General features: G+C 34.9%; 1 protein-coding gene across 2 annotated transcripts in view; it reads right to left on the minus strand.

Annotated features, from left to right (window-relative positions):
* Positions 1 to 21,393, minus strand: part of VPS50 (VPS50 subunit of EARP/GARPII complex) — a 110,620-nt gene that overhangs the window by 764 nt on the left and 88,463 nt on the right. For both annotated transcript variants that reach the window (XM_069461323.1, XM_069461324.1), the window contains 6 exons: positions 18,607 to 18,687; positions 10,862 to 11,010; positions 9,696 to 9,792; positions 8,460 to 8,618; positions 4,889 to 5,010; positions 2,859 to 3,048 (listed from right to left, as the gene is read on the minus strand). In XM_069461323.1, the coding sequence (XP_069317424.1) occupies positions 2,859 to 3,048; positions 4,889 to 5,010; positions 8,460 to 8,618; positions 9,696 to 9,792; positions 10,862 to 11,010; positions 18,607 to 18,687 (798 nt within the window). The remainder of the gene's footprint in view (positions 1 to 2,858; positions 3,049 to 4,888; positions 5,011 to 8,459; positions 8,619 to 9,695; positions 9,793 to 10,861; positions 11,011 to 18,606; positions 18,688 to 21,393) is intronic.

Below are 21,393 nucleotides of genomic sequence, written 5' to 3' on the forward strand. Positions count from 1 at the left end.
AACTGTCTCTGTTTTAATATGGCAAAGTAATCTGACATGCCTATGCTTTTTATTACTTTGAAGATCACACATTTTATCCTTGTTTCTCTGATAATATTTGTTATTAAGTTACCAAAATAAACTAACATTTCAAATTTTTACAACGCTGCTGATCAAGTATTTTTCTGGCACTGTACATTTTATAAAACTTTAGTTAGAAAAAATCAATAAGAGAACAACTCTTCTAAGATATAACAAATGAATAAGGTAACAAAGATCAAAAAGTCGGTGTCTTTTAAACCCTTATATTATAACTGATAACTATTAATAGCAAGTAAAATTAAGACAAGTATTTTTCACCATCCATATCCACCTGGTTCCTGAATTTCAGATAATGAGTGAGTTGCTAAGATGAGAATCAAGAGGGATTCACAGAAATTGCTGCATATTGATTTAGTTCTGGAGGTTGAATAGCAAGAGTTGACAGCAAGAGATAATTGTATACTATCATCTAAGAAGAAAAGAAAACCTGTCTTTATTGAAAGTAGCCACTAAAGATAGGGCAAATTCAAAATATGAGACTGACTTTATTTTAAAAACTCAGCAAACTGCTCAGTTTGTATATCTGACCTGTAAAAGCACCTGTCACCACCTGGTAAATAATCTCATTGAAGCAGTGAGCACGCAGTGAGCCCTGGACTCATTCTTGGAGTTTCCCTGGAGACAGGACAGAGTCCCTACTGCTGCTGAGGAGATGTCGTTGAATTACAGACACCAATCAGTTAAAGCTCTTCTAAAAAATTCATTCCAGCATATTCAAAAAGGAAATCCTAAAGTGAGCATCATTCTTGCGTTATATAATGGATATTTAAGTGCCGTGCTTTTTCTCCTCAGCTACTGTGTGCTTTTTCCCCAAACCCCTTCCTCAGTACCAACTCTCAAGTGTTTACAGCTTACTTTACTAAACAGTTTCCAGCAACATACAACAGTCCACTTGCATCTGAGTTTAACGTTTTGGTTCTCAAGTGTCATTTGGACTAAAAGTGGTGAAGTTTCTCTCAATTCAGGCTTACTGGCCAACATCATTGAAAATAACACGTACATTTCTACTTTGCTTCCAAAGATCTGAAACTGACCTACATTTACATAAAACTCAGGCCAATGTTAAAGTTCCAAGCTAGTGTTCATTTCATCTTTTTACAGTATTGAAATCAGAAAGGATGAACCCAAGAAGGTAAATACAAATAATTTCTTATTCTTTACCCATATGAAATAAAATTTTATTTAGCTTGTGCCCATGATGTTTATAGCCTAAGTGAAGGTAAACCCTACACAAAGAGATGTAAAGGTCATTGGAAATCAAGAAGGGGGAAGGGGGAGGGTGGATGTGTAAACATTTACCTATCGCGGGTACAGTGAACACTATTCAAGTGATGGGCACACTATAAGCACGACTTAAGAATTATAAAAGGTATCCATGTAACAAAAACATTTGTGCTCCCTTAATATTTTGAAATAAAAAAAAGAAAGAAAAGAAAAAGATATAAAAAAAATAATGAAGGCTAACAAAGGTATAAGGAAACAGGCCCTCTCATATATTGTTGGGGAAATATATAAAGATCAGTTTGGCAACATGTATCAAAAATCATTAAAATGTACACATTTTTGACCTAGGTATTGTCCTTTTAGAAATGCATTCTAAGATGTCTAAGGAAGTTCATCACAGTGCTATGCACAATGGTAAAATCTGAAACAACCTGGAGTTCTTAAAATCATACTGCTTTCTAACCCAGACGTCTTTCTTTCCTTAATTGGCTATAACATAAACCAATAATTCATTTCTCTCTCTTTTAACCATTTGTCATAGCTATTAATCAAAGTCCAACTATATGTTCTTAGTTTATAAAGCAAGTGAATTAATTTTTGTATATTTGTATATAAAGTTTTTAATGATATGTTTAGCTGGTAAGTTGTTTTTTATGTCTATCAACCACTATTGCTTTTTATATACACGATTCCTCCACTGAAAAAATATTCTCCACTCTTGCCCAAAATGGTACCATAGAAGTCATCATTTTTAATAAAACAAAACCAAAAAAAGTGAACCCTAGAGTCCTTAAAGGAATAAGGATTTGATGATGATTTTAACACTTTCCATATTTTTCTTAAATCCGTCTTCACATACTGCCTATTCAGACAAATGATGCAGCGATCATATAGAAAAGCTCCCCATACCAAGCATGCTCAGGTGATATATGTTGAGTTGAATTGTGTCAAAAATTCAGAATCCTAAATAGCAATAAATGGCATTTTTCTCTACTTATCTATATATCTACACAAAAGAAAACTAATCAAATCTATATTAAAGGTAAAATCTAATGTAAGATGGTAAGTTAAATTTAGCCATTTAAATATTAATATCTTCAACCATCACTAATACGTGTCAGCAGGTTTAGGATGCCACCATTTCATTGTTGAGGGATACAAGAAGGTTTAAGTTATATAATAGAGTATGGCTTATGTATCACTTCAATGTTACTATATCCAATTTATCTTCAAATTAATCAACTTCCTCCTTTTCCCACGAGGGGGAAATTTTTCCTACACAATCGTAGGAAAAAAATAGCTAATGTTCTGACTTTGGCTATATTTCTAGATAATTACTGTAACAGTTCACAAAAGGCCCCCAAAGTTGTAATAGGCAAAGGGCACTACATAGATACAGTCTGAATATGGCAAAGAATTGACCCAATTAGTTTACGTCTAAAAAGCAAATATTTCTTCATATTATACTCTCATGGATTTTGAATTAAATGACATACAAGAACAGCAAAAAGAAAAAAGAATAAAAACTTAATTAACTATTCTCCAGCTCTCACCCTGTGCTCTTTGATCCAGCGTTCCATGTCATTCTCCGTTAGGTAGTAGGCTTTAATATAGGTTTCCACAAATTCTTTATCAGGAATGGGCCTAATATCTGTTAGTTTTTCAAGTTTCATTAAAAACTGCTGAAAATCCAATTGCATCAAGGCACGACCCTCATTACTGCACTTCTTGACATTGGCATATCTATGACACACAATAATGATAAAAAAAAAAAAACATACATGATGAGAAGGTTAGAAAGAGAAACCTTTAGGTACCTGTATTTTCCTTTAACCCATATTTTGACAGATTCTCCAAAAATGAGAGCGGTACATAAAAAAGAGTATATGAGCTTGACTCAGAAGGACTGGGTTCTGTTTGTGCCATCATTTTACCTATTGCGGAAAAAAAAAAAAAAAGCCATTTTGCCCATCTGGGCCTCATTTCCTTGTTTGCAAAGATGTGGAATAACTTCAAGGTTTTTGTTGCTCTACAGACCATAGCTCTCTATATTCAATTAACATAATCATCTCTAAGACAGTTAAGCTGGTGCTCCTGTTAAGCTGGCTACCCAGAGTTATTTATAAAACTAAGCTTTGACTACTCCAAAGTAATCTTAGTTTTATAGAACTGTTCACTATTGTTCAATATTGGAACTATTTGATATAAAAGAAACAAATGAAATAATTCTCCCTTAATGCTTGACAAACCTGAGAAATGTGTAATTATATAAGCATAGAAAGTATATACATATTTTCCATGCTAAAACAGTTTATAGACTTATTCCAGCATCCCACACTACTGAAACACTGTGTTTTAAGGTGGACTAGCAGTAAGAATGAATATACTGACCCTAACAGTACATTTTATTACTCATAAGTCCAGGTCTCCTTTCCTTCAATCAATCATACAGAACATGGAAAATTCAATCTTAGGGAATGAGATACTTCCCCTAAGGAAATTTGTAAGAAAATTAAAGCTTATATCATTTAAAGTGACCAAGCTTTTTTTTTTTTAAATAAAAAGTGTTCTATACAGAAATATATACTATTTACTATTCTACTTTATTAAACGAATTTATTAAAAACACTTTTCACTTGTGATTATTGACACAGAGCCATTTTATAATTTATAGCACTGTTGGTTTCAATACAGAGTGCCAAGACTGTTGTCAGCTTGTCACTGCTACTTTTCCACTTGCTAATACATTTTTCTTTTACAATGAATGAGAACTAAAGAAAAATCAGATAAATGATAGTATGAAAATTCAATTAATGTGCAATTCTGGGTTACTGTGTATGGTCTTTGAAATAGCTATTTGCTTTTCAGGGATATTTCAAATATATTACTGATTCCTATTTGTATTCTAGATGTCATGAGCAGAGTAAGCATGGTCTCTGAGTAAGTGGGGAAATTACTATTGATAGAGCTGTTAACCCAACACATGAAAGATTTATAGTTTATAATGATATGATGATGGTGATGAACTGTGATATTGAAATTATGAGGACTGATTTTACATCAGAACATCAAGAGTTCATATGCCTTCTCTGCTTTTAAAAACTGTGAACTTAGGCAAATTAACTTAACCTGTGTCAGCTTCAGTTTTCTGAGCCTAGATTTTTCTCATTGATAAAAAGAATAATAGTACCTATCAAAGAGAATTTGTTTTAGGATATGGTGATACAATCCTATGAAATGTCTAGTTCAGTAAATAACATACAGTGCTCAAAAAAGTTAGGTATAATCATCATCATAATGATTGTATTATTAAATATTAGGTAAAAATAATAATTATTAGTTTCACTTTCAGATAACCATTAGATTCTGCATTCCTCACTCATCCACTGTCACCAGCAAGAAAAGAAAGCACAGAGACTGGCACAGTGGGTTTAAGATTTCTTCTTTAGTTATACTCCAAACTTGTCTACTATTTATCATTATCTCTACCTATTCTATCCATCCATTAGTGATATCTTACAATGTTATTCATAAAATACAAGTTAACATTTAAGAAACACGTAAGCTTTCATGAAAAACGTACCCTTCCACAATAGTTCTATTAGCCAGTCGTATACAATGTTCCCAAAGTATATTAGACACAGGCAAGGGTATCCGAACTCTCTTAGAAACTTCATTTAGCCTCCTGTTAAACTGCTCAAATTCCTAAGACAAAAAAAATCATGGCTGTATGTGAATATCATTATAATGCCACATGCTTTCCCACAAAAATGGAAAAAAAAAAAAAATCAAAGATTTTGAAACAGTCAGAATCAAATCAAGTGAAACAAAAAGAGATAATAACAAAGATAACTTGGATTTAGTATGAAGGTTTTAAAAATACATACAGCGTTTTGAATAGATTATAATACAGAGTATACTACATTTCATCTCAAAAGAAACAGGTGTCATTAACTGATTAAACAATGCTAACAATGTCCAAATGTTTCTATGTCTCAGAATTTTCTGCGGTTGTCAGTATGGATTAAAAGAGCAGAACTTGTCTTTAAAACCGTCTTCAAGAAACCCAGTTTTTTAAAAAATGTTTTCATAAGCTTTCAACTCAGAATTAATTATTTATAATCTGTAGCTATACTCCTTAGAGAGCAATCTGATAAGTTATTCTCTTTACTAAACCTTCTTTAAATTATTACACAGGTTGAGTATCCCTTATCCAAAATGCTTGGGACCAGAAGTATTGTAGATTTTGGATTTGTTCAGATTTTGGTATGTATGCATTATATTTATTGGTTGAGCATCCCAAATCTAAAAATCAAAAATCTGAAATCTGAAATGCTTCAATCAACAAATCCTTTGAATGTCATGTAGGCACTCAAAAAGTTTCAGATTTTGGAGCATTTTGGATTTTGGATTTTCAAATTTGAGATGCTCAATCTGTATACCAAATAATTTGAAAGTTTCGTATTATAGCAGCAAATTTTTAGTACAATGAAAAAAAAACATATTTTCTATTACCTACAGAAAAACTTAACATTTTTATTATCCGTTAACTTTATAACATGATTGTACTAAAAATGGAAAATATATATAACTAATTTAAATAATCCCAAAGATCACATGAAAGTAGCAAATCACCCTACAATAAATGTGTTTCTGATCTCTTTGGACTATTACCATCTAAATAAGTTCATTTACAAAAGTAAATGCTGTTTAACCCCTCCTTGACAATATATTTCAAATAAACTTAAGAAGGCTTAAAATGATTTTGTTCTTTAGTTTCCTGAATGAAGAAGCCACACAATGTTTAACAAGACTGAAAGGTGTCCACATTTTCTAATAACATACAGGAGAAGAAAAATCTAACCTGATCACCAGTCAAGCTACCACATAATGATAATTTGTGCTCTCCTTTGCTCTTTTTCCTAAATCACAATTTTTCTTGCTGATTCACTTTTAATAGTTCACATTGATTTTAATTATTAGAAAGAAGTAGATTGTCAATTCACTAAGTTTACCTTTGAAAATCAAAGTTAAATAAATATTTGCTCTTCATTTATTATTTCATTTCATGGATCTAGCAAAGCAGTAGTATTTACTACTATAACTGATTCGGATTTCAAGAGTCATAATTCAACATTTTTCATTAATATTTTATTTAAAAGATAAAGATATAGGCTTACTGTACATTAAGGACATTCTACTTAATGCTAAATTCAACGTTCAGAAGTGGTTGTTGTAAAATGAATAAAACTGTCTCATTTTACTTCTGATTCTTTTGTGGCAACATAAGCAGGCTGCCTTCACCTAAATGCTTAGACTTAGAAAAGTAACAGAAAGAACAAAAATTATCACAGATAATTAACTTTTATGCTTAAGGAAGTCCTTAAGCTGCTAAAAATTGGGTTCAGGTTAATAACCTGAATAACATTAGTTCTTTCTTATAATATTCATATTTCTTGGAATTAAGAATAACTGAAGCAAGAAGCCTCCTTCGAGTATGTATATTCACTGAGTTGCAGAAGTCTTTCTCTTGCATCCCTATGAGTACCGTGGTTAACACGTGCTATGGTCTGAATGTTTGTGTCTCCCCCAAATCCATATGTTAACTACCAGGGTGATGGTGTTGGGAGGTGGAACCTTTTGGGGTTGATTAGGTCATGAGGGCAAAGCCCTCATGAATGCATTTAGTGCCCCTATAAAAGAGCCCCCAGTGAGCTACCTTGCCTCTTTCATCATGGGAAGATACAGTAAGTAGGTGACATCTATGAGAAATCAGGCCCTCACCACACACCAAATCTGCCTGAACCTTGCTCTTGAACTTCCTAGCTTCTGTAACTGAGAGAAATAACTATTTGTTGTTTACAAGCCACCCAGACTATGGTATTTTGTTATAACAGCCTGAATGGACTAAGCATGCCATAAAAAATAGAATCAGCTTTCCAAAAAGAGGGCATTATTATTTATAAATTACCTTTATTTTCTACATTCCAAATGAAAATTCACAATTGAAGTCTCCTGGGTACTCTAGAAACCGAAGTTCTTCCTTTGATTATCTTTTAAGGTCAAGGATCTCTGAATTCAAGGCTGGCAAACACAGAGCACCCCCCACCCCGCCCCGAGATCTCCAAGGAAACTCCTAGCCACTGCTTACTGATCTTGGCACCCTTGAGTCTGGAGACGGCCTCACAGTCTCCCCAGAAAGGCATAAGGCGCTGGGAGTTGGCACACAGGAACTCTGCTGCTATCTGTTTTAGTCTAGAGCTCCGTTTATTGGTTCTCAGGTGTCCCAGGCTATTGTTTGTTGCCTTAGAACTAAGCAGGTGATTGTGTAAATGAGTTAAAAGTCAGGAATTGAGAAGGGCCAAAATGAAAAACAAAATTTTTCTGCAAGTTGCTTTCATTTTCCCATATGCTCTTTCCTCACCTTAGATATCCACGTCTCTTCTCCTTACTTCCCTCAGGCCTCATCTCCATTCTCACTTTATCAGAGTCCTTCTCTAACTACAATGAATAAATGGTATTCTGCTCCCACCCAGATCCTGTTATTCTCTTTTAATGGTTTATTTCTTTTTCACAGTATTATTCATCACTTGACATGATATCTCAATTTACCTGTTTACTGCTATCTGTACACTGGTATGTAAATTCCCTTAGGGCACATAAGTTTCTCAATCCGCAACTCTATCGCCAGCACCTCTATCAGTGCCTCTCACGTGTCAGATGATCTATAAATAGCTATTCATGGATAAATGAAAAAAAAAAAAAGGAACTTCAGTTCTTTCCAGGAAACTTATAAATGTAGGTCACTGAACGCAAAGAGGTGTTTGCAGGACACACTGCAAAAGCAGTATGATTTCTAGAAATAACAATTCAGAATAATCAGGAGCATGGTCTCTTGCTAATGAATATATGTACTAAACCATAAAAACAACTTCTAATTAAAATAGAAACAAAAACAAAAAATCTACAAAGTACTCTTAGATCTAATAGAAGACAAAAGTCAGAAAGTAAGCCTATTACAATTCACGGACTTTAGTATCACAATGTTAAAAATGTGGTAGTAACTATAATTGCACTATTTTAAAGCCTTTGCAATAAAAGAATATTTTTCTTTGAAGAATGATCTTTAGCAGAGATGTTTCTAGAGCACTTGCCTTTAATAATGCATCTACATATATGTTGTGTTGTGACATAATTTCTTTTACATCCCATTTCACATTAGCCATTAGGAGCAGCATCTGTTCATAATCAATGGCTTTACCAGCTACAATCCAGTAAATTGGTTTGCGTAGTTCACTGGCAGTTGAAACTGTCTGAAATAAATTTCACAGAAATGAAAACAATTACTTTCTAAAAGTTATCAGATTTATAACTCTGTTTCTAGTATACACCATATCTGAAAATAAAACACTATACATTTGGAGATTTAAATTATGAAAATACTTTATCTTTGAGTAAGGCAAAAGCCTTACTCAAAACATAATTTTTGAGACATTCAATAAACTTGAAGCCATTGCCACTACAAATATAAGAGACACTACAACTATAAGAGAACTAGAGATTTTCGTGGAGACTAGCAAATGTTTCTCAAATCTTTCCAACTCTCTCCATTTCCGCTCCCACTACCCTACATCAGGATTCCATCCTCTCTCACCTGCAATACTGCAGCAGCCTTCAGACTGGTCTCCCTGTCTCTAGCTTGCCTTCTGCAGTCCACTCTCCACAGAGCCCCCGGAGAACTCCTAAAACACACATCTGACCCTGCTGCTTCACCTGTTTCAAACCCTCCAGTAGCTCCCCAGAGCCCTTGGAATCAAGTCCAACTCCTGGCTGAGGGCGCTTTATAGGATGTGGCTCCCGCTTATCCCTCCAGCGGTCTTTCTCATCACCAGCCCTCCTCCCTGCCCGGACAAGTGAGTTCCTGGCTGCTCACATGCACTGTGTTCTCTCTCACCTTCTGGTCTTCATACGGCCACAACCTTCGTCTGAAATATATCCCCCGCTCACCTTCTCTGCCTGGCTGGTCCAGTTTAAACATCACTTCCCCTGGACAGCCTTTCCGACAACCTTCTCCCAGCCACAGACCCTCCCATCCTCCAGTCTGGGTTAAACACCCTGTCACTGCTCTTTCCCCTTACCACAGCACTTACCATACTTTATTGGAAATACAGTTTTACTTGGCTCTCTCACTAGACTAAAAGTTATATGAGGTGCTTGATAAGTATTTACTTAATGCAGGAATTCATGAGTGAATAAATGAATAATCTATCCAGCTCCCCAGGGTTTTGGAGACTGATCTTTAATTAAAAAAAAAAAAAAAACAACCCAAAATAATCTGTGACAGTCCTATCTGGCTCACCATTGAAATGATATACAAGACCATCTCTGACCTGAGAATAAAACTGCTGAAGAAAGGGCTTTTTAACTGCAGGCATCACAGCATCCAGATGTGGCTGAAGGAACTCAAATTGTTCAGCCAAGAATACCCTGAAGAGAATAAATAACCCACTGGGTAAATAAACTGTTGAGAATTTAGGGTCTGTCAATGTTTTGTGTAAGTAATCTTTTAAGATCTCTGAGTACAACTTTAACGATTAAAATTATTTTCCACTTTAGTGAACTATCTGTACTAGCACTTGACAGGTTCACTTACAGTCTACACCGTAATTAGTGCTGAGTTTATCACTGAATGGAAGTTGAAGTGAAAGAAGAGTAACTCCAAAGGAGCTACCAGGTTACCAAGGTGTAGAGTTCTGCTGCTTTGCATGTAAGATATGAGCACAGATAACACAACAGATTGAAAAAAGAATGCAACAGTATTTTTTTAAAGGATTTCTTTTAAAAATCCCATTCAATTAACATATAAGACTCTTAAATTCACAGATTCAATACGTGACACTTTTCAGAAGTAACCCAAACATGCATAACGTGATGCAAACTGTACCTTGGCTGAGGCATACAAATGAACTACAGGTGCAGGAGGCTGGTGGACAGGAATGGGAGTCCTTTGGCTGGAGACTGAGCCTGGACTACAGCCTGCAGATACGCTGCAACTGGGCGCTGTTTTTCTCTTTTTGTCATGTATGCAAACGCTCTTAAGTTATCTTGGACTTCATTTTATGGAAGAAGTTATATGCTTTAATTTTATTAACAAGTTTAAGAATTTATAAAGGTCAGGAAGCATTTTTGCTGATGTCAAGGGTCAACTAGATTTAACTGACAATGCAACTACAGTTTCTCTAGGATCATAAGTCACCAATAGGAAAATATAAAGTATAACATATGTTTTTTAAAAGTTTTACTTAAAGCAAGGATCATGTTACTAAAAAGCAAAACTTAAAAAGATTTCCTTCCTTCCTTGCATTTCTAGAACTGAAACCAACCATGTAGCTTTAAAAATCGATTGGTAATCTACGTTAGGATATACTTCTTAGAAATATATAAGGGATATTTAGAAGTGGTAGATGTATGCAACTAGAAGTCTTATTATACAATACTTACTTTTATAACTTTTCTTACATATTTAATGGCAAAGCAACTATATTTAACAACTTACAAGGATTCCGTGGCTACCACTCTCTCTGCTAACCCATACAATGTATCACCAGATGTCAAAACCACTAGGTGACTGAGGTGAGGGCTCGGTACCTTCTCCTTTCTTTCTTCTGCTGCTGTGAGTGTGGCAGTAGGATCAGCTGAAACTTCCTGAAAATGTAACACACACATACACATTCTGGAATAGCAAATCTAAAAGTAATAAACCATGTGATTTTTGACAAAACTAGAACTACAAATAAAATACTCTCAGGCATATATCAATTCTATTTAGTTTCAGTTCTTTTCAAACCCCCACTTTTTTTTTTCAGCTCATTATGGGGGTACAAAAGTTCAGGTTATATATATTGCCCATGCCTCCCCATCCCCCCGAGTCTGAGCTTCAAGTGTGTCCATTCCCCAGACAGTGCGCATTAGCACTCATCATGTAGGTATACACCCATCCCCTCCCCCCACCCCTACCTCTGTCCGATACCCAATTGGGGTTATTCCCAAATGTGCACTCAGGGAAACCAGTTTGCTGGTGAGTATATGTGGTGCTTATTTTTCCATTCTTGGGATACTTCACTTAATAGAATGGGTTCCAACTCTCTCCAGGAGAACCAAAGAGATGCCATATCACCATTATTTCTAATAGCTGAGTAATACTCCATGGTATACATATACCACATTTTGCTAATCCATTCATGAATTGATGGGCATTTGCAACCCCCCACTTTTATGATTTGTTAACTTTTGGAACTTTCCTTTTGATACTTAGTGAACATAATTCTGTATAATATCCAACTCTATATGCTACCATCTGTGAATGACCAAAAGTATGCCAACACAAGGAGTCTTTATGAACTGACAGATGTTTCATAGAGACAATAGTGAGATGCCCCTCAAGAACTTGCAAATGAGGGAAATGAGATTGTCCCTTGAGAATCAAGCTTGTAAATCCAAAATTATGGTGCGATTAACCATTTCACACCCAAACCTCAATCAAGGTAACCCTGGTATAATAATCAAAAAGGCAGGACTAGAATGAAACAGAAGCAATGCTATTGTATTACATATGTCTGGAGACAGATTACTGATAAAGACTGTCTAATGTGAATGAGGGAAAGAGATGCCCAGAGAGCAGGGTGTGCTGGGCCCCTCAGCACTGTCCAGGAGAGAAGCACTGATTCAGGTACACAGACATGCAGTCAGCAGGAGTGACGTGGTCTAATCTGTGGTCAGAAAAACTCATCAGACTTCAAGTCTCTCAGTTTTACTTTTATCTGATGTCATGCTCACTAGCAATCTACCTTTCCAGGGATTCTGATGCGAGGCAAGGAGTGCCCTGAATATGAGTTATGTACATTTTTGTACTTCTCAGAAATATGTTCCATATTATAAACAGACTGGCAAAGGAAGAGTTTTGAGGATATGCTCACCCAACTTCCCCTCAATACATAGCAAGAAACACTTATTTCTACTGAGCTCTTAGCAAACAGTAAAAAACCAAAACAAAATAAACAAAAAAACCTCAAAAAACACTTGAACTCACTGGCACACTGGCAGTCTTTTTTTGTAGGGAGGGTGAAGGTGTCTTGAAGAGCTATTCGGTAAAGAGGTGCTAAACTGGCTACTTGGAGTAGCTGACAGAGTACCAGAAGACTGCCAGCTCAAGAGTTCCAGCACTCCAAATATTTCAATAAAGATACATTTAGGCAAACCAGCTTCCCTTTGTAAAGCAAACATGAAAGAATGCTGTTTAGAATACTGACATCGTCATACCCTTGATTTAAATAGTTATTACATTCAGTGTCAGAGAAAAAGAGTTTTAATTACTGTTTTGGGAGGGAGGAGAGGAGAGGGGTCAAGGAAGTGACTATAATTACACTGTAGAAAGAACATGTCCATGACAGCATGATTCTCAATAAATGACTCCTAACAATACTGACGATATTATAATCTCAAAGTCACTTCACTGTGTGAGGCCACGAAGAACTTTTATAACCAAATATATTTCTAATAACAATTAGCTTGGATTAGAAATGGACATTATAATTTTCATTTAAGTAAAACTATTAGGGTTTTCCAGTACTGACATGGCATCAAACTGCACTCATTACATTTTGAAAAACAGTTCCAGAAGAGAAATTTACAAAAAGAAAAAAATAGAATAAATGCTATGCAAATTATGCAGTAGCTTGAAGTACAAAAGTGCTGTTATGTTTTAAGTTTACCTGAATACAGGTCAGTGTTTAACCTACTCAATCTTTTAGCAAAAAGTTTTGAAATTTTGATTGAATCAGAGATTGACAGAGCTAGAAGAAATGCTAAACATTATCTAATACAACCCTTGCAGTTTACATACTACTTTCAGTATGGAACACATTACCTGGTTATCTCCATTATGGAGTTTAAAGGTGAGAACAGATGAGTATGCAGATAGCACAACTAAACGTTTAAATGCAAACATAAGTAATATATTTAAAACACCCTCAAAGAAAATTCTACCACAAAAATTGGAAGTAAAAGTGTACAAAATGTAAATCTAGATTACTTTTTAAAGCAACTCTATAGTCACAAATCTCCAACATTTTCCATATGAATAAGAGAGACATCAAATGCACAATACTCTGGGAGTATAATTTACTTTTATAAATTTAGCAAAATAGAAACAAAAATTATAAAACCTTTCAAGTTAGAAAATGGGTATATTCTTCTTTAATTCTTTTTGATTTCCTATCTTTTCCTAAAGATAATGTCTCTCTTCAATTTCTAATTAGTCAATTAGAATTTACAAGTTATTTTGGGAATAAATGCTTCCTCTACAGAGAATCAGGATCATGGAACCATGCAAGTTATTTCATCTCCACTATTTATTTCCCTCTACTGAAAAGGAAATAACCCTACCCCCCCCAAAAAAAAAAAAATTCACAAAATCAGATACTGTTTGGTAACAATTGGTTGCCTGCGTTATTAATTCTGGTGGCTATTTAATAATAACCAGTTGAGGAACTTTGGAATCATTTATGATCCCCCCCCCTTCCTCCTCACTTCCCACATCCAATCAATAACTGAAATATGTCTAGACAAACACCTGTTTATTTGTTCCTTCCTGATGTTACTACTTATTCAAGCCCCAGGCCCCAGGCCCCTTAGCAGTCTTGACTGGACTATTCTAAAATCCCCTGAACACAGGTCTCTGTCTCTAGGGCTCCTGTTTCTACTCTAGTTTCCACACTGTCTAATTTTTCTAAAATACCAATGTGATCTTTCTAAAATAGAGATGGGACCGTGCCACTCCCTGGTTTAGAAGCCTCGATCCATTCCCTACAGGAAAAATTCTAAACATGTTACCATTACTCCTTTACAAGTGACATCAGCTCCCCTGCCAACCTCATTTTGAGGTGTCGTTCTAAGCCCGTAACGTCTAACAACACTGGACTGACTACTTGGGTTTGAAAGAGCATGAGAGGAGAGAAAGTGAAGACCATCATTGTCATTATCATCATCTTCATCAATCAAACTGATTGAAGGCCTGCCAATGCCAGGAGACATGTCACAGTCTTGAGATGCGAAGATGATAAAGGTGGTCCTCACCCTCCAGAAAACTCACAATGAGGTAGGGGAGTCAAAAACAGCTGCTAATAAAGTACACTTTATGTCATGAAAAACATTTAGCAGCTGAGATAACGAGAACACATGTAAGAGACCCATTCTTCTCTGGAGACTGAGAAAGTTATAGAAAGAATATGGCATAGGAGGACAGACTTCAAAAATGAGGAGTGAGCTTGGCAGATCAGAGAAGAGAGCTGGTGAGACAGGAGTCTCAGCAGAAGAGATACAGCACTCTATTTTCTTCCTAGTTCAGAGTTGTAAATATCTATCTCTGAACACATCAAACCCTGGTGAGGAGACCTGAAATCTTGAAACGTGAAAAACTACTGAAGGAAGTGGGCAAAGAGATGACTCACTCGGGCAACATAGCTAGGCTAGCCAAAGTGGTCCCAATAGGGCAGAAATAGGAATAACAGAAAATAGTCCCAGAGAAGCAGATCTGGCTACATCAAAACAAAGCACATTCATTCTATCAGGCAGACTGCAAGGCAGGAAGAGCTGTTTTGGGTGGTTATGAGTTCCCTATCGCTGAAGAAGAGGTTCAAGCAGAAGCTTATAGTTATTAGGTTTGTATGAATACTGTACAGGTTAAATGAGCACAGATAGGCTTCCTTCTATGATTTTATGGAGTAGAAACCTAGAGTATTACACTCCAATAGTATAACAAAATCTCCTTCTAAGCATCAAACACTCCTGCTTTTAAAATATTTTATAATTAAACTAAATCCAATATAAACTTCATGACAATACTGTATAATCTCAAAACTCAAGGAGGTCAAGGTGCCATGAATACCATACACTTATAATAGTGAGTTACTTTGAATTTCATTCTCTTATGATCAGATATCTCCATATATGAAACATATTTATAAAACTAAAAACTTCTTTGACTTTAGATACTACTAGTTAATTTGGGATAGAACAGGGAGGTGGTGCTGGAATGTGAAGGAAGGGAAGGAGAGGGATGCCTTCCTTTGTTCCCACTTAACACTGGTGTTTTAGGCATAAAAATTACGGTAATTATGTGTTTAATGGCTAAAGTTCTGTATTTACATTTAGGAAAATATGCTTGAAGAGAACAAGAGAATCACAAAAATGTCAAGCAGACATAAATAAATGGTATGTGCTCATTTTGCATGTAAATGGAAGAGTACCTAAACTGGGTCAGTGTTTTAGTTTACACCAGTACAGTAAGTAAAGGAGATAATTTTCCAAGACTTTGAGAAATGAAATCTCATCAATCTTTATTACAGTGAAAGTCACATTGTTTAGCCTTTCTTGCCACTATTTTACCACTATAAAATGAATTCATATTTATGAACTTTTCTGGACAAATTTAGAATATGTTTGTATTATCAAAGACTTAAAGTTGGCCAAGGGTCTTAAAGCACACAATTTAGTTAGCATCACCAAAAGGATGACTAAAAATTCACATTTCTGCTACCATTATGACCTATACCAGCTTCCTTTCCTACTTTTCCTCTACTAGACTACTTTTCTTAGACTTTTATTTGATATGTCAAACAAACTTTCTTATTTACATTGAATTTATATGAAAAATGGTGTCAGGTGGCATTTTTTAGACCACAATGATTCCATTTTGCCTTTTACTGTTTGAAGATACATAAAAATTAGAAGATATATATGAAAAAAATTATCAAAAAAATGTTTATTAAGATTTTAACTGACATATAGGAGAAATATAAAGAAAAATATTATTTTCATCTAGTTGGCTCCAAATTGATCAGGCTATAAATTATTTTAATAGCCAAAGAATACACTGACTAGCAAGAAATCAATTAATGTTCTCTGCCAATGTAGATGCAAATTAATGAAGTGATGAAAATTAAAATACCAGCTTAAAAAAACCTGAGATCAAGGTCTAGTAAATGACAAATACATTTTCTAAAATAATAAACTGATGCTTATCAATATGAGTAAATTCAACAGGTAAAAAATATGAAAACTAATGGAAAATTTTAGGAAAACGTCTACTGTATTGCATGGAATCTTATCTCCAGGGGACTAGGACACTGGAGAGCCCTTGCCAAAGGGCAGTGTCCTCACACACTGACGGAGGAATGGCTGCACGCATGGTCTTCTCATGTGACGTGCAGTCTTCTGATTTAAGAGATGGTAAGAATAAGGGTTTAAAGAAAGAGCTATCTCTAAAAGATAAGGTGCCAAAGGAGAAAAAAACCCACATATCTAGCTATTTGTTTACTGGGGGAGGGAAGGTATTGTTGGTTTTTTTAAATACATTCCTAAATTTGACAACTATACCAGTCCAGGAAAAAACTCATCCAATGATCACAGAAGTCAGGCAAATGCTATAGATAACACTATTATCAAGTAGATGGGTAGCAGCTTGTCTCAAAGAACAGCTAGTTTGGTCCCAATGTTTACTTGGTCATGCTATTTCATTATACACCATGTGGCAAAACCTGAAGCATAAATCCATGCCTTAACAGTCAAATCTGGAACTGTGGTTTGACAACCATAGCCAGTAACTAGTGGAGACAAGCAGACAAATGCCAAACTGAATGACTCTAGTGGTGAATTTTGGCCTATCAATCTTGAGACTTTCAGCCAGAAACAAGAAAAATTATGATCTGGAGAACAAGATCTGATGGTCAAGGTTATACTAAGCATCAAACGAAAGCCAATCAAAATTGAAACAAAACTGCCAATGGAGTTGAACCCAATGGACTTTACAAAGACAAAAAAAGAAAAAGAAAAAGAAAAAGAAAAAAAGCCTTGACTCTGAAAATGAAGACCAAAGATTAAATGAATATCAAAGTAATATCAAAGCAAAGAAAACAAGCCAGGTTAAGCTAACAAACATGAAACCTAGGGATTGGAGTTTATTCATCTACTCTATGCATTTTTTGAAGAAATGCTATGTGCCAAGATAAGTGCTATGAATATATTTTTTAAAATGTGCTAGGTAAAAAGACCTCTAAATGATAAGGGAGAAGGACACTGGTTATTTCCTCTTCCCAAACAGCACCCATCTGAGAGATTAGTCAACGCATGCCTCTCTCATTTTATTCACACTTCTGCTCAAAGATCCCCATCCCATCACTCTCTGCTTCATTTTCATCTTAGGACTCATCAGTATCTGACACTACATTACACATCTGTTTATTGGTCTCTCTGTTCCAATAAAATACAAGTTCCAAGAAGACAGGAAGTATCTCTTCTGTGCACTCATGAATTCACAGCACTATAAAATGCCTGGCATATAACAACTGTTTCAATAAGTATTTGTTTAAGAGAATGAATGATTTCAAGGCTTTATAAAAACTTTAATAACAGAAATATGCACATAATATAGAGCTTATGAAAAAAGAGGAAAATGATTGCTTGTTTGGGGTTGGGCAAAGCAATAAAGGAAAATTCACACAAACTTACGGTTAATGTAGACGCAGAGAAACATTCTGAACAACATAAATTTCTGGCTACAACGACCAACCACAGGAAAAAAGTTTTTTCTTATTTTAAATGCTTATGATAGTTTAAACACTGCATTAGGTTAGCCCTGTGCTGCTACCTAACCTATGTTTATAAGATATATTTCATCATGTGATACAACAGTCAAGAACCAAGACACTCTACTACACAGCAAACTAAATGTAAACTTTGTCCTTGAATTTCAAGGCCATTTATAAAGTAGTACCAAATACTCTCTGCAACCTAACTCTTCAGCATATACCAGTGCCCCAATCACATGATCTGCCAAACTTTGGGCCAGGCCTGCTCCTACCTCAAGGCTCTTGTTCAGCCTCTGTATTTTAATTTGAATACTCTTCTTTTTTCTTTCCCACTAATCCCATGTCTGGTCTTTGAAGTCTAGCATAAGTCTCACTTCCTCCTTTAGTCATTCTCTGACATTAAATTTCCACATAAACCCTTTTCCTCTTCGAACTTGTGCTAGACGTATAGCCAACATCATATTCTTTCATATATACCAGTTTTGTCTCTGAGCAGAATATAAGCAAGCTCTGTTTTACTTCCTATATGCACTTAGTGTAACACTAAGGACTCAGGTACTCAATATACATATAGACACAAACTTACATGTACTTGATTGGAAGGCTGATTTCTATTTTAGATAACCCAATATAATTGATTCCAATCATTACTTACCAGATCAATAAGGCTTTCTTGTATTCTATTTAGAGTTGTTCTTAGTCTACTACTACTAAGGCCAAGTCCTGTTGATTCCAACTGAAACAAGAAAAAAGAAAGGCTTCTTATATCACTGTGAAGATAATTTTGCACATGTTACATCTTCAAATTAACCAAGGTATTTGATAAGTTTTAACTCAGATACTTAGCCTTCAAAGGGTTTCCAAATTGTGTTTAAAAATTCCAACATTATCAAGTGAAGAAGTCAAATCTTAGCTCTCAAGGGAACCAAAGAACATTTATTTACATGTGTGCATTTACAGGTCACACTAACACCTATCAATCTTGTGAATTATCAGGAGAGAGTTCACTAGAATTTCTTTCCAACAAGTTATTTTTAGTTACAAAACCTGAGATTTTAAATATTTAAAGATAGTATACTCTGTTATATTTAAGGTATGCTGTGTTGTGTTTATGTAGAAGCATAACAATGTAAAGTGTTGCTAATTTATTTTGCTTACACAAATTAGAGACAGCCTAGGCCCTCATTCAGAAATCAATGAAATTTTCTGCTAGTCTTAGTAAACATTTCACAGTACAGAATTCTATTCACTACAACAAAGCCAAAGCATTTATAAAAACCTTCACAAAAGAGCATAAATGAGAAGGGTGACTTAACTGTTAAGGCATGAATAGCAGTTAGCTCCTTGTATGATGATTCAATTGATGAAAATAAATTTAATTTAGAGGTAATCATAGATACAGGCATTTGGAAAAATGTTAAAATGTTCTCTATGAGCCAATAAATTTAAAACATTATTAATGTAAACTATAAAACAGTCTCACTAATGCATTCATAAAAATTATGTATGACTCCATGTGTATATATACACACACAAGCATGCACACACATTTATTGTTCCTCTTCCTCCCCTCTGAAATACAAGAATGAGAAACTTACAGGTGTCAGAAAGCCTCAAACTAAAATAGTTGTGTGATGACACTGTATAATAAAACATGTTCTAGTTTTATGTGCTAATTTTATAGCACATTTTCTCTAGGTTTTATAAACTTCATTAATTTACTTTTCTTCTATTTTCATTAACATTTAATGTAATGGTTAGTTGGGTTTGCATCTACCACTATATTTTATTTCTTTTTTTGTTCTATGATTCCTCCTTTACTACATATTTTGACTATACGAATACATTTTTAGAATTCTACTTTTCCTGTTGGGTAAAGAGTTAAAATTCTTTGCATTGTTTTTCATGGTTGCCCTATGGATTACAATATACATCCTTGACTTTTCAGTCCATTCATTAACAATGTACAGCTTTATGCAATGTACAGAAATCTCACAAACTTATAGGTCCATATCCTCCTCACATGCCTTGTTACAGTTGTTACATGTAATACATCTACATATATTTTAAACTCCAAAAGACAATGTAATGATTTCAGTGTTAAATAGCTACATGTTTTATAAAGAAATGAAGTAGAAAAAGGAAAAACATAACCTTTTGCATTTCCCCAGGTAGATTCCATTACCAATGCTCTTCGTTCTTTTTCTGAGGATCTGTGTGTTCACCTGATATCATTCCTTTCAGTCGGAACCACTTCCTGTAGGACTTATATTACATGTCTGTTGTGACAAATTCTCTTTTTCTCTTTTGCTTTTTATCTAAAAATGTCTTAATTTTCCTTATATTCTTGAAATGTTTTTGTTGGACATAAAATTCTGGATAGACAGTTTTTCTTCTCCTTCAGTACCTTCAAGGTATTGTTTAACTCTCTTCTAGCCTCCCCAGTTTCTTATGAGAAGTCAGTTGTTAATCAGATCATTGATCCCTTTTATATAAGAAGTCTATTGTAGTTTTTAAGAAACAATTTCATCATGGTGTGCCCTGCTGTACATTTCTTTGTGCTTGTTCTTCTTGCTGTTCATTTGACATCCAATATCTGTGAATTGTTGGCCAATGTTTCTTCAAATATTTTTTTTCTGGCCCATTCTCTCTCTTTTCTTCTCCATCTGCTATTCCAATCACAAGCAGGTTTGGCCATGTCACATAATCTAACATGTCAGTAAAACTCTGATCAGTTTTGTTTTAGAATATTTTTTCTCTGTGTTCTTCACTTTGAATAATTTCTATTGATTTTGAGTTAACATATTCTTTCCACTGATGTGTCCATTTTGCTATTAAGTACATTAATTATATTTTTTTCATTTTCTGAAATTGTATTTTTCAGTTTTAGGATTTCCCTTTGGTTTTTTATTATTGTCACTACTGGTTCTTCTATTTCTCTGCTGAGATGTTCACTCATTTAAAACGTTTCATTTTACTTCATTGAAGACAGTTGTAATAGCCCATTTAAAATTCTTATCCCTTCGTTCCAGTATCTTGGAGTCAGACTAAATTGATTTGGTTCTATGTATGTTGGGTAAAGTCAGACTATGTCATCAATTTGATTATGGAGATTCTGGATCCTGTTAGTTTTGTCCCATAAATACTGTTTCCTTTATTCTCAGTATGCAAGTTTCTTCGCTGGGCTTGAACTATAAGCTGTCTCTTGTCCAACAGCTTTGGTCTCTGTTCAGATCACTTTTCTGTGGGCTGCGGTCAGTCTGTTCCACATAAACATGGTTCACAGATGAGTCAGAGACATGGGTAGGCTGAATTTGGGGATTCCTCTCTCTGGCTCTTTCCCTTCTGAGCTTCATTACACTCTTTCCAGTGTCTATAGTTTCCTCAGTCTGCTTTTCTGGTTCCCCAGACCATAAAGACTACAGGTTTTCCCATGCTTGCC

The sequence above is a fragment of the Eulemur rufifrons genome, chromosome 29 (genome assembly GCF_041146395.1).
Source record: "Eulemur rufifrons isolate Redbay chromosome 29, OSU_ERuf_1, whole genome shotgun sequence".
Lineage (NCBI taxonomy): Eukaryota > Metazoa > Chordata > Mammalia > Primates > Lemuridae > Eulemur > Eulemur rufifrons.